This window comes from Sphaerodactylus townsendi, linkage group LG10 (genome assembly GCF_021028975.2).
Source record: "Sphaerodactylus townsendi isolate TG3544 linkage group LG10, MPM_Stown_v2.3, whole genome shotgun sequence".
Taxonomy (NCBI): Eukaryota; Metazoa; Chordata; class Lepidosauria; order Squamata; family Sphaerodactylidae; genus Sphaerodactylus; species Sphaerodactylus townsendi.
Genome location: NC_059434.1, coordinates 49,624,588 through 49,636,610, shown reverse-complemented (window position 1 = coordinate 49,636,610; position 12,023 = coordinate 49,624,588). Strand labels below are relative to the sequence as shown.

The 12,023-nt window shown below is 46.6% G+C and overlaps 1 protein-coding gene across 1 annotated transcript in view; it reads right to left on the bottom strand.

Annotated features, from left to right (window-relative positions):
- Positions 1 to 12,023, bottom strand: part of FREM3 (FRAS1 related extracellular matrix 3) — a 102,210-nt gene that overhangs the window by 5,066 nt on the left and 85,121 nt on the right. The window contains exons 20-21 of the mRNA XM_048509018.1: positions 11,201 to 11,335; positions 9,075 to 9,201 (exon numbers count right to left, since the gene is read on the bottom strand). Coding sequence (XP_048364975.1) covers positions 9,075 to 9,201; positions 11,201 to 11,335 — 262 coding nt within the window. The remainder of the gene's footprint in view (positions 1 to 9,074; positions 9,202 to 11,200; positions 11,336 to 12,023) is intronic.

Sequence of the window (12,023 nt, the reverse complement as noted above, 5' to 3'; positions counted from 1 at the left end):
AATCTTTCCATGGCTCTGGGGGGGTACCTTCTTTGGGGGTCCATAAAATTGGAACCCTTGAGCCAATCATTCCCAATCTTGGGGGTTCTCCTAAATAAAGTCACCAGTAGCTATACGGAAACATTGGTGCCTCTATCTAGAAACACCCAAGTCCTACAAAAAAATTCCCACAGGGTATAACGCAGTGGTGGCGAACCTATGGCACGGGTGCCAGAGGTGGCACTTGGAGCCCTCTCTGTAGGCACGCGCAAACAGAGTCCCCCCCCCCCCCCACATCTAGGCTAGCCTGGGCTGCTGGGCTCAATTATTAGCATTAAACCTAAGACCTAATTTTGGGGAAGCAGCGTAGGTAACCCTGTTAAGCGCTGTTAGACCCCACTGATTTTCATGCGAAGAACTAAAGCGCGATCCTTTACCTGGGAGTAAGCTTGGCAATAGGACTTGCTTCTGAGTAAACCCTCTTAGGGTCATGATTCACCTATTGGAAGCGTTGCACGGTTGCTTCAAAGCAAAGCCACCAACTACCACCAAGCTTACTCCCGAGTAACACATGCCTCGGAGCCAACCTAAACTAAAACCTCAGTATTCAGGTTAAATTGCCGTGTTGGCACTTTGCGATAAATAAGTGGGTCTTGGGTTGCAATCTGGGCACTCGTCCTCGAAAAGGTTCGCCATCACTGGTATAACGCATCTGAAAATTTTCAGATTTCACAAAACAACCCCCCCCCCCCAACTTCCAAATACTGGTATGGGGATTCAAGATTTTTCAGGAATCCCAAAAAGTTTTGAGTCCAAATCCAAATTTTACTTATTTTTAAAAATGCACATCCCTAGTTGTCATTGTCTTCTTTCACATCACAGCCTTGGTATTCCTTGGAGACCTCCCATACAAATACTAGCCAGAGTGAGGGTTGAGAGTGTGACTGGCCCCAGGTCACCTAGCACACTTCCATGCGATGAGTGGGGATTGTCTTGAGCACTGCAACACGATGGCTCTGCTTAGAAACTAGACTAAAATAAAGTAGGTCTTATCCTAGTTGGTAGGGCAAGAAATGGAATGTGAATAGATGACTCACTTCCAACCAATTGGCGTGCAGGACTCACTTCCAACCATGCAAATAAGCCCTCTCTCACCCCTCAAATTCCAAGCTGGGTCTGGCAGGGCATCTGCGGCCATCCACCCTCTCCACTGGCCTGGCAGAATCCTCAACAGATTTCCCACCCTCTCCGAACCCCCAAAGCCCCATCCCCAGACTCCTGCCCACCCTCTTCCCCCACCCTCCAAGACCAAGCCAGACCTGGCGGGACATGGGTGACAAGCCATCCTTCCACTGACCTGGATCAGCCTCCCCGTTCCCCCACATTCCCCCACCCACCCTCCTGCAGCTCCATAAACCAACCCAGGCCCTCTTGTTTGAGGCCCTGGTCTCTGGACTCGCATCCAAGCCCTAGAAACCCACTTGTGAGGCTTGAAGGGTCACAGCAGCATAGAGGGGTGGGAAAGTGCCAGCGGAGCCAAGGACAACCGTGGAGCAAGCAAATGGCCGGGCAGTCACCCCTGCCACATTGGGCAGCTGAGACACCCAGGGGAGGAAACAGAGAGACGAAGAGCTGGCTGACAGAGCCTAGCCAGAGTGATACTAGAGTGAATGGTGGGGGGGGGGGGGAATGGGAATGGGAGAAGTGGCAGGAGAAGCAAGGGGGGGGAGGGGGGTGGCCAAGAAAACCTACCTCCAGTCCGCCCAGGCCTGCACTCACCCTCTTCCCTCCTGTCTAGAGCCCATTTTATTTTATTTTATTCTGCTAGTGCAGAATAAACTATGCAAAACAAAGGAAATGCAACGGAGATGTTTTAAATAATAATACATTTTGGTGTAAATAATGTATTAAATATGTAAATAATATATTTGGTGTAAATAATGTATTAAATGTATTAAATAATAATACATTTTGGTGTAATATTTTGATTTTTTTTTTGCTGCTATTTTGACACCATTTCCAAATATGGATTTTGTTAGCTGAAAGCTACATTCGCTGTAGTACTGCGGTTCTCAACCTGGAGGTTGCGACCCCTCAGGGGGTTGAACGACCCTTTCACGGGGGTCGCCAAGGCTCCTGTTATCAAGGCAGGTGGAGGGAGTGAGGTGGGGGAAGAAAAGCCTGTTGCTGGCTGCCAGAGAGCCAGGCCAAGATGGCATCAGGCTGCAGATCGGGGCCAGCAGCTCAGCTCGCCTCTGCCGGAGCCAGAAGCTGCTCAGCCAGCCCTGGAGGGGGGAACACAAAACATTAGCATCCAGGCAAGGGGAGCGGCGGGAGCGGCGAGGATCCACCTACCTCGGGCAAAGTACCTCTGAGCGGGCATGAAGGGGTCAAGCCTCTCCTGTGCCTTTCTCCCCCCACCCTGTTCCTTCTCTTGCTCTTTCTTTTGCATATACTTTCCCTCCCCTTTCCCGCTCCAGCGCCTTCTTGAGAATGGCCCCGGCTCACCCCTTCGAATTGCCCCCGCTCTGTTTTTCCTCTCCCACTTTCCCCTGTTCTTGCCCCCACCCCGTTCTATGTCACTACCCTGCGCATCTCAGTTTCTGGACTTTTAACTTCCTTTCCCCTCCTCCATTCCAGTCTGAAATAGCTCTTTCTGATTTTTCCTAGTGCTTCTCTTGTCTGCTCCTTGATCTCCCTTTCCTTCTTTGTCGCCGTTCCTTCTCTCTCTTTATAATTAATGTCAGCCTGTTCTTTCTCCCCTGTGTTATTTTCTTGGGGCAAGCCTTAAGTGTATTTAATCAGATGTAAGCCTCGCTGAGTTCAATGAGGCTTACCAGTGGTGGGACCCAAAAATTTTAATAACAGGTTCCGATGGTGGTGGGATTCAAACAGTAGCGCTGCCGCACACACGCACCTCCAGTCCCTATTGGGCAGGGAGGTTGATTTAGTAACCCCTTCTCAGCACTCAGAAAAAATTAGTAACCACTTCTAGAGACTTGGCCAGGAAGAGACTTGGCCAGGAAGAGCAGAGTGACCTGCTGGTGTTCATTTTGGAGGGCTTTTCTCAAAGCCACAGCTTTTAAAACAGTGTATTTTAACAGGGGTTATCTCTTTTTCTCCTTATAAGGCTGCTGAATCTGGAAGGTGGGGCTTAACAGGGGTTAACAGAGTTCATCTCTTGTTCCTCTTTGTCCTGAGAGGTGGGGCTTTTGTCCTTAAAGGTGGGGCTTTAGTTCAGTCTCTGGAACCAGCAGAGAGGAGTAGCAGCAGAAGAGACTTGGCCAGGAAGAGCAGAGTGACCTGCTGGTGTTCATTTTGGAGGGCTTTTCTCAAAGCCACAGCTTTTAAAACAGTTAATATTTTAACAGGGTTATCTCTTTTTCTCCTTGTAAGGCTGCTGAATCTGGAAGGTGGGGCTTAACAGGGGTTAACAGAGTTCATCTCTTGTTCCTCTTTGTCCTGAGAGGTGGGGCTTTTGTCCTTAAAGGTGGGGCTTTAGTTCAGTCTCTGGAACCAGCGGCGCGCGCCTAGCGGCGTGCGCAATTTTAATTTAATTTTTTTGTTTTTTAAATTAATAAGGACATATTTGACAGATAGTACGTGCAGATAGCTCCAGGGGGGCAGTGACTAAAAGCTTAATATTTACATATCTAAACAAATCAGATATGAAGGCAGAAAGCCAGCAGGGGGGATGGGGGGCTTTCCAGTGTTTTGCACTGAGTTTCACATGTATGACTATCTGCCACTAGGACAGAAGTCATGGGTGTGCCCTCGCTGTAATGAGCTCCCTGGCACTCAAGCGGAAGGTGTGCGTTCTCTTGAAGCCAAGGTGGCAGACCTGGAGAAGCTGAAAGAGGCAGAGAGGGTGACAGACGAGGCTTTCAGGGACCTAACAGCCGGGTCCCACTCCCAAGGTGACATCTCTTCAGATGTCATGGAGAATGAAGGCCTTGGGGATGGAGGGTGCCAGTCTGAGGTGGTGGAAGATGCTCCCTTAGATGGGATCCCTTCCTTAACTGGTGATCAGCTATCCTCTCGCACTGAGGATACCCCTCGGGGAGGTGGGGGGCTCCTTGTAGTGGGTGATTCGATCATTAGAAATGTAGAGAGTTGGGTTTGTGAGAGGCGTGATGACCGCATGGTGACTTGCCTGCCTGGTGCGAAGGTTGCGGATGTCACGCTTCGTCTAGATAGGCTTTTAGACAGTGCTGGGGTGGAGTCAGCAGTTGTGGTCCATATTGGCACCAACGACATTGGGAAATGTAGCCGGGAGGTTCTGGAAGCTAAATTTAGGCTGCTAGGAAACAGGTTGAAGTCCAGGACCTCCAAGGTGGCATTCTCAGAAATGCTACCCGCTCCACGAGCATGGCGAGCTAGGCAAGCGCAGATACAGGGTCTCAATGCGTGGATGAGAAGATGGTGTAAGGCAGAGGGTTTCAGATTTGTCAGGAACTGGGGAACCTTTTGGGACAAGGCAGGCCTGTACAAACGGGACGGGCTTCATCTTAACCAAAGAGGAACCAGGCTGCTGGCACTCAACATTAAAAAGGTGGCAGAACAGCTTTTAAACTGATCCCTGGGGGAAAGCCGACAGGAGCTGAGGTGACTTCAGTTCGGAATACAGTATCTATGGGGATGCAGACAGAGAGGGAGGTTTTTCTAAATCAACCACATACAAGTGAGGAACATAGCAATGTGCATGTGACAAGGGATAGTGTCTACAAAAGACTTGAGGGTAAAGCACATAAATCCCAGGTTAAGGACAGAGACAGGGTAGACAGGTGTCTCTATGCTAATAGTAGAAGCATTCGACCTGAAATGGGGAACTAGAGTACAGAGTTTTGAAGGAGGACTTTGATATAGTGGGCATTACAGAGACATGGTGGAATGAGGAGAACCAGTGGGATGCTGTTATACCAGGCTACAGGCTCTATAGGAAGGATAGGATAGGGCGATTGGGGTGGAGTTGCCCTTTACATCAAAGAGAGCATAGTATCACATAAAATAGACAATGCAAGGGGAGCTGGTTCCCCTACAGAATCACTGTGGATATCAATACCAGGTGTGAAGGACAGTTTAATATTAGGAATATATTATCGTCCCCCTGACCAAAGTGCACAAGAGGATTCGAGATGGAAAAAGAAATTAGAGGCCAACAAAACAAAATGTAGTGGTAATGGGTGATTTTAACTATCCCCATATAAACTGGAAAAATGCATGTTCAGGTCATAGTAAGGAGAGAGCATTCCTGGATATGCTAAATGACTGTGGCTTAGAGCAGATGGTTGTGGAACCAACCAGGGGAGAGGTGATCCTAGATCTAATTCTATGTGGGACCCAGGACCTGGTGCAGGAAGTCAGTGTTGTTGAGCCGATAGGGAACAGCGACCACAATGCTGTCAGATTCAGTATCTCAGCATGCGAACAAGTGGCAACTACTAATGTAGTTACATTCGCCTTCAGAAAGGGAAATTTCTCAAAGATGAGGGGGATAGTGCGCAGGAAGCTGAAAGGGAAAATCAAGAGAGTCAAAACTGTCCAGGATGCTTGGAGGTTATTTAAAAACACACTAATGAAAGCTCAGCTGGAATGTGTTCCACAGGTTAGAAAAGGCAGCACCCAGTCCAAAAGAAAGCCACCATGGTTGACAAGAGAGGTTGAGGAAATTATCAGAAAAAAGAAAATGTCTTTTAGAAAATGGAAGTCCAGTTTGGCTGATGAAGAATATGAGAGGGAACACAAATGGTGGCAAAAGAGAAGCAAGTTAGCTGTAAGGGAGGCAAAAAAGGATTATGAGGAACGCATGGCTGCGAACATCAAGACCAGCAACAAACAGTTCTTCAAGTACATCAAAAGCAGGAAGCCAGCAAGGGAAGCGGTAGGCCCATTAGATGACAAAGGAACAAAGGGTGTGCTAAAAGATGGCAGGGAGATTGCAGAGAAGCTGAATGAATTCTTTGCATCTGTCTTCACCCAAGAGGAGGTGAGGAACATTCCTGCACCTGAACCAAGCTTCTTAGGAGGCGAATCTGAGGAACTAGCGAAGATAGTGGTAGACAAGGAAGAAGTTCTGGCAGCCATTGATAAACTAAATGTTACCAAATCCCCTGGCCCAGATTGCATTCACCCAAGAGTTCTTAAAGAGCTCAAGCATGAAATTGCTGATCTTCTCACTTTAATATGCAACTTATCCCTGGAATCAGGCTCCATCCCTGAAGACTGGAAGATGGCCAATGTCACACCAATCTTTAAGAAAGGATCTAGGGGGGACCCGGGAAATTACAGGCCAGTCAGTTTGACATCTGTTCCTGGTAAATTAGTAGAATCTATCATTAAAGATAACATTATAAAACATGTAGAGAAGCAAGACCTGCTGAGAAAGAGTCAGCATGGCTTTTGCAGAGGCAAATCCTGTCTTACAAACTTACTAGAGTTCTTTGAGGGTGTAAACAGGCATGTGGACAGGGGTGAACCGGTGGACATTGTCTACTTGGATTTCCAAAAGGCTTTTGACAAAGTACCTCACCAGAGACTGTTGAGAAAACTCAGCAATGAAGGAATAAGAGGGGAAGTCCTCCTATGGATTAAAAACTGGTTGAGAAAAAGGAAACAAAGAGTGGGTGTAAATGGGAAGTTCTCACAATGGAGAGATGTCGGGAGTGGTGTCCCCCCACTGGTTTTGGGACCAGTGCTCTTTAACCTATTCATAAATGACCTGGAAGTAGGGGTGGGTAGCGTGGTGGCCAAGTTTGCAGATGATACCAAATTATGTAGGGTGGTGAGAACCACAAAGGATTGCGAAGAGCTCCAAGCGGACCTTGATAAATTAGGTGAGTGGGCTCAGAAATGGCAAATGCAGTTCAATGTAGCAAAATGTAAAGTGATGCACACAGGGGCAAAAAATCCAAACTTCACATACACGCTACAGGGGTCAGTTCTATCAGTCACAGACCAGGAAAGGGATTTGGGCGTCTTAGTTGATAGTTCCATGGGAATGTCAACTCAATGCATGGCAGCTGTGAAAAAGGCAAACTCTATGCTGGGGATCATTAGGAAAGGAATTGATAATAAAACTGCAAAGATTGTCATGCCCTTATATAAAGCAGTGGTGCGACCGCACTTGGAGTACTGTGTCCAGTTCTGGTCGCCGCATCTCAAAAAGGATATTGAGGAGATAGAAAAAGTGCAGAGAAGGGCAACAAGGATGATTGAGGGACTGGAGCACCTTCCCTATGAGGAGAGGCTGCAGCGTTTGGGACTCTTTAGTTTGGAGAGGAGGCGGCTGAGGGGGGATATGATTGAAGTCTATAAAATTATGCATGGGGTAGAAAATGTTGACAGGAGAGAAATTTTTCTCTCTTTCTCACAATACACTAGAACCAGGGGGCATTCATTGAAAATGCTGGGGGAAGAATTAGGACTAATAAAAGGAAACACTACTTCACGCAACGTGTGATTGGTGTTTGGAATATGCTGCCACAGGAGGTGGTGATGGCCACTAACCTGGATAGCTTTAAAAGGGGCTTGGACAGATTTATGGAGGAGAAGTCAATTTATGGCTACCAATCTTGATCCTCTTTGATCTGAGATTGCAAATGCCTTAACAGACCAGGTGATCGGGAGCAACAGCCGCAGAAGGCCACTGCGTTCACCTCCTACATGTGAGCTCCCAAAGGCACCTGGTGGGCCACTGCGAGTAGCAGAGAGCTGGACTAGATGGACTTTGGTCTGATCCAGCTGGCTTGTTCTTATGTTCTTATGTTCTTATGTTCTTATGTTCTAGAGAAGTGGTGAGAACTGGTTGGATCCCACCTCTGAGGCTTACTCCCAAGTAAGGATTGTTGCTGTTGCCTATCTGTCTTAACAGGAGCGATTGCTGTGTTCAGACACGTGGCAAAGGGGTTGAGGTGTGGTGTGGTGGTGATTTTGGGGTGATCAAGCAAAAAAAACAGGCGGATCCATAAGGATCCATGTTTTTGAAGCAGGTTTTGGGGCCGCTGCGGCGCCATGGAGCATGGGAGAAGCGATTGCTGTGTTCAGACACATGACAAAGGGGCTGAGGTGTAGTGAGGTGGTGATTTTGGAGTGACCTGGCACAAAAACCAGGTGAATCCATGATGATCCATGTTTTTCAAGCAGGTTTTTGGGCCACTGCGGCACCAGGGAGCATGGGAGGAGTGAATGCTGTGTTTAGACACGTGGCAAAGGGATTGAGGTGTGATGTGGTGGTGATTTTGGGGTGACCTGGCACAAAAACCAGGTAAATCCATGAGGATCCATGTTTTTCAAGCATTTTTTGGGCCACTGTGGTGCAGTCCCCCCCCCCCCACTCCAGCAACCCACTCCCCAGAGGGCAGAGCAACCCCGAATCTGGAGGACAGAGCAACTCCCAGCCGGGTGGGCAGGGCTACCTCCCCCATTCTTTCCTCTGATTCAAATGGCCAGGAAAACAGAGCCTTTAGAGCAGGCTCATGAAGGGACGCTTTCCCAGATGAACTCATGAACAGTTTAGAGAGGCCATGGGGGCCACCACAACATAAGGAACTATATTAAAGGGTCACAGCTTTAGGAAGGTTGAGAACCACTGCTCTAGTACATCACCTTTCTACTAGTAGTTCAATATTCTTGTTTCCTCAAAGTGTGCTAATCTGAGGGAAATAACCACATTTCAAAACTTTAGCACAATTTTACTCTTCCTCAGTAGGAGGCACTGCATATCCAACTATACATGCTAACAGACCAGCTTGATAAATGTAAACATTAGTGATATTGTACTGATCAAAAACTGGCTCCTGTTTTGTAATGATAGTTTGAGCAGGAGAATCATCAATTAATGTGATTTGCACTTTTTACAGAGGCTTCTTTAATTGTTGAAGATTCAAGAATGGAAGCAGTGCTGAAAAAATATTTTTGGATAATATCTGAGTGTTAACTGAATTGAAATTCTCAAGAGTGTTAACTGAATTGAAATTCACTCCAGACCTAGTTTTGAATCTTCTGAAATTAGATCATTATTACTTAACCACCACTGAACTAAAGGGCCCTTCATGCCATCTCTGTAATACAAAATACGTATATATATATATATTTACCTTCTGTGAAGGCAACATCAGTTCCTTCCCCAAAGCCCATGGAGCCATCAGAGAGCCAAAGGTTCTTCTTAGACAATAAGAACATTTGAGTGTTGAGGGTGAATTCAGCTGCTACTGGATCACTGACCTATAGAGAGAAATCAGTTAGGGAATGGGAAAATTACTTTCCTCTTCTTAAAATCCAGCTCTTGGAATCAATTTTCCTACAATCAGAAGGGGCTGCTGAGGGCAGGCAGATCACAGGGAAGATTGACAATCCTTTATCTTTTTTTAATTTTTTCATTTATATCCCACCCTATCCCCGCAGATCACTGCATCCAGACTATGCAGGAACCTTCAATTTCCCCCTCATTTCCCAGTATAACGGAGAAACAGAAGAGTCTCTGAAAATAGACTTAGAGCCCCATCCAATAGGTGTCAAACTCAGGCCCTCCAGATGTTCATGGACTACAGTTCCCATCAGCCCCTGCTAGCATGGCCAATTGGCCCTGCTGGCATGGGCTGATGGGAATCGTAGTCCATGAACTCCTGAAGGGCCTGAGTTTGACACCTATGGATCCACTTGTGGGAGCAGTGCACTCCTACCCTAATGAAGAGGCGATTGTGCTGGAATGTGGCCATTGTGTAACCCTGCCCTGTGCTGGAAGACAGTGCTAGTCGTGGCGCAAGCATCCCGTGGTCCCCTGCTGCCACCACCCGCCTAGCAGAGGTGGGTCTGGGCACAGTCAGGGGAGGAGCCTCCCGGCCTTTGCAGGTGTTCTACCGGTGGCCCGTACTTCATACTTGTTGCCCTTTTGGGTGGCTTTAGTCCATCAAGGCCCATAGAGGCTTCTAAAAGCAGAGAGGCTGCTTCACTGGGAAGCTTCTTTGGGGGTGGCAGCTAAGTGACCCGTTTTCTTGAATGGGGCTGTTAAGTCCATCAACCCATTTACAGGAAGTGACAAACGTAAACAGGAAGAGATTTGTTCATTTCACATAATCAGCAGGCTGGGATCCATGTTATTCTGTTATATATAAATTGATGTAAACTGGTTTCTTCCACTGCCAGACAGAGAATTTGTGCCCTACTGCTGTCAGCCATGAAGGCACCGTGCCAATTCTTGTGCTCTCTGGTAATAAGTATGAGAACTGGCATGGTGTTTTTGTGGCTTACAGCTCTAGGGCAAAAAACGCTGGGGATCAGCATGGGTCATAACAGCAGGGGATCAGCATGGGTCATAAAGCTCAAAATCAATGACTTGAATGCAATTCCATTGCCCTGCAGGGTACTGCTTCCTTGAGATGCAATTTATCCTGCTGGATATTACATATGGCATAGGGCTGTTGTCTACAATAGATGCCTTGTGGTGAATTCTTTCCCTTTGCTCATATTGTTCAGGCACACTTGCTTCAGTGCTTTCCTTAAGCTCAGTAGCATACACCAGGCTGGAGAAGGACAACCTAAGAGAGCCAGTGTGGAATATTGTTTAGAGTGTTGTACTAGCTAGGATGTGGAAGACCCAGGTTTGAATGCCTTCTGTGCCATGGAAGCTTGGTAGGTGAGCTTTAGTCAGTGATACATGTTGCAATCCTAAAGACACATTTCTGGGAGTTAGTCCCTTTGAATAAAATGGAATTTGCTTCTGGGTAGACCTCCTTAGGATTGTTCTCACACTCTTATCTGAGCCCTACCCCACAGGGTTGCTGTGAGGATAAATGGAGAAAGGGCAAACTGATCTGGGTCTCCACTGGAGAGCAATGTGAGACATGAATGAAATAAAATCACATGATAATGTCACAACACAGCTGAGTATTCTCACACGTTATGGGGAGAGGTGGAAAGGTCTGTACTTTTCAGTAGCAGCCACAAGTCTGTTTAGTGCTACAGAATTTGAGGCAAGCTGCTATTTTGACACAACCTCAGAGATAACTTAAACTTCTAGATAGATTTGCTGTTTAAAACAAAAGCTAAATAGATCCTCTAAATTAGTAGAAAAGAGTAAAAAGTAAAACTAACTCAGACCTGGTGGAGATGATCTACATGAGCAAGCAATTAAGCTCGATTTAATTACTATGGGGAGTGTATGCAATGTGCCAGTTAAATAAAGTCAAAATACTTTGTTAGTTAAGCACATGAAATGTTTTACCTGCTGGAACCTGATATCTAGATCAAAGGTGATAGGTTCCCGGGGGCTACAGATGACAGGCTGCGTATATTCCTGGCTGGGTGCGGCAGTACAAGGGATAAGTTTTACAGTGTAAGTACCAGAATAGTCACGTACCTATAAGAGGGGGAACACAATCAGAATATAAATATGCTGTGCAAGAATTGCTTGCATTAAAAGCAACAAGGAGGATATTTTTCATTGTTTAACATAATAATGCTTCAGACTTCACTTTTGGTTGGATAAATTTGGTTAGATAAATTTGTGGTGGTTGGAGGGCCTAATTAATATCAGGGTATTATTAATTTGTAATTCAAACTTGATCAATTGACATAAGGCTAACACAACTGGTTTTTTTTTGCTTCTGATTACAAACAGGTCCTCCCTCCATCCCGGTTGGCCACAAACATCCAGTAGATTTCCTTTCCTTCCTTTCCTTCCTATTCTCCCTCACTTGCAGGTCTCATCTTTTAAGTCTGTAAGAACAAAGACTGAAGACTCTTGATGTGGGCAACTTTGGTAGACAATTGTCTGAAAAGCAGGGTCTAAATCAGGGGTAGGGAACCTTTAACACTCAAAGAGCCATTTGGACCCATTTTCCATGGGAAAAGAAAACACTTGGAGCCGCAAATAATTTTTGACATTTAAAATAAAGATAACACTGTATATATTGGGTTTTTTTACCTTTTACTCCACTCATTCTGAGAAGTGCATGGATGCGTCCGCCCTGCGATGGGGCCAGCGGCTCGGCCTTGCCGGCCGCCGGGAAAGTGCCCGCCCCGCTCCAAAGGGGCAGGCGAGAGGG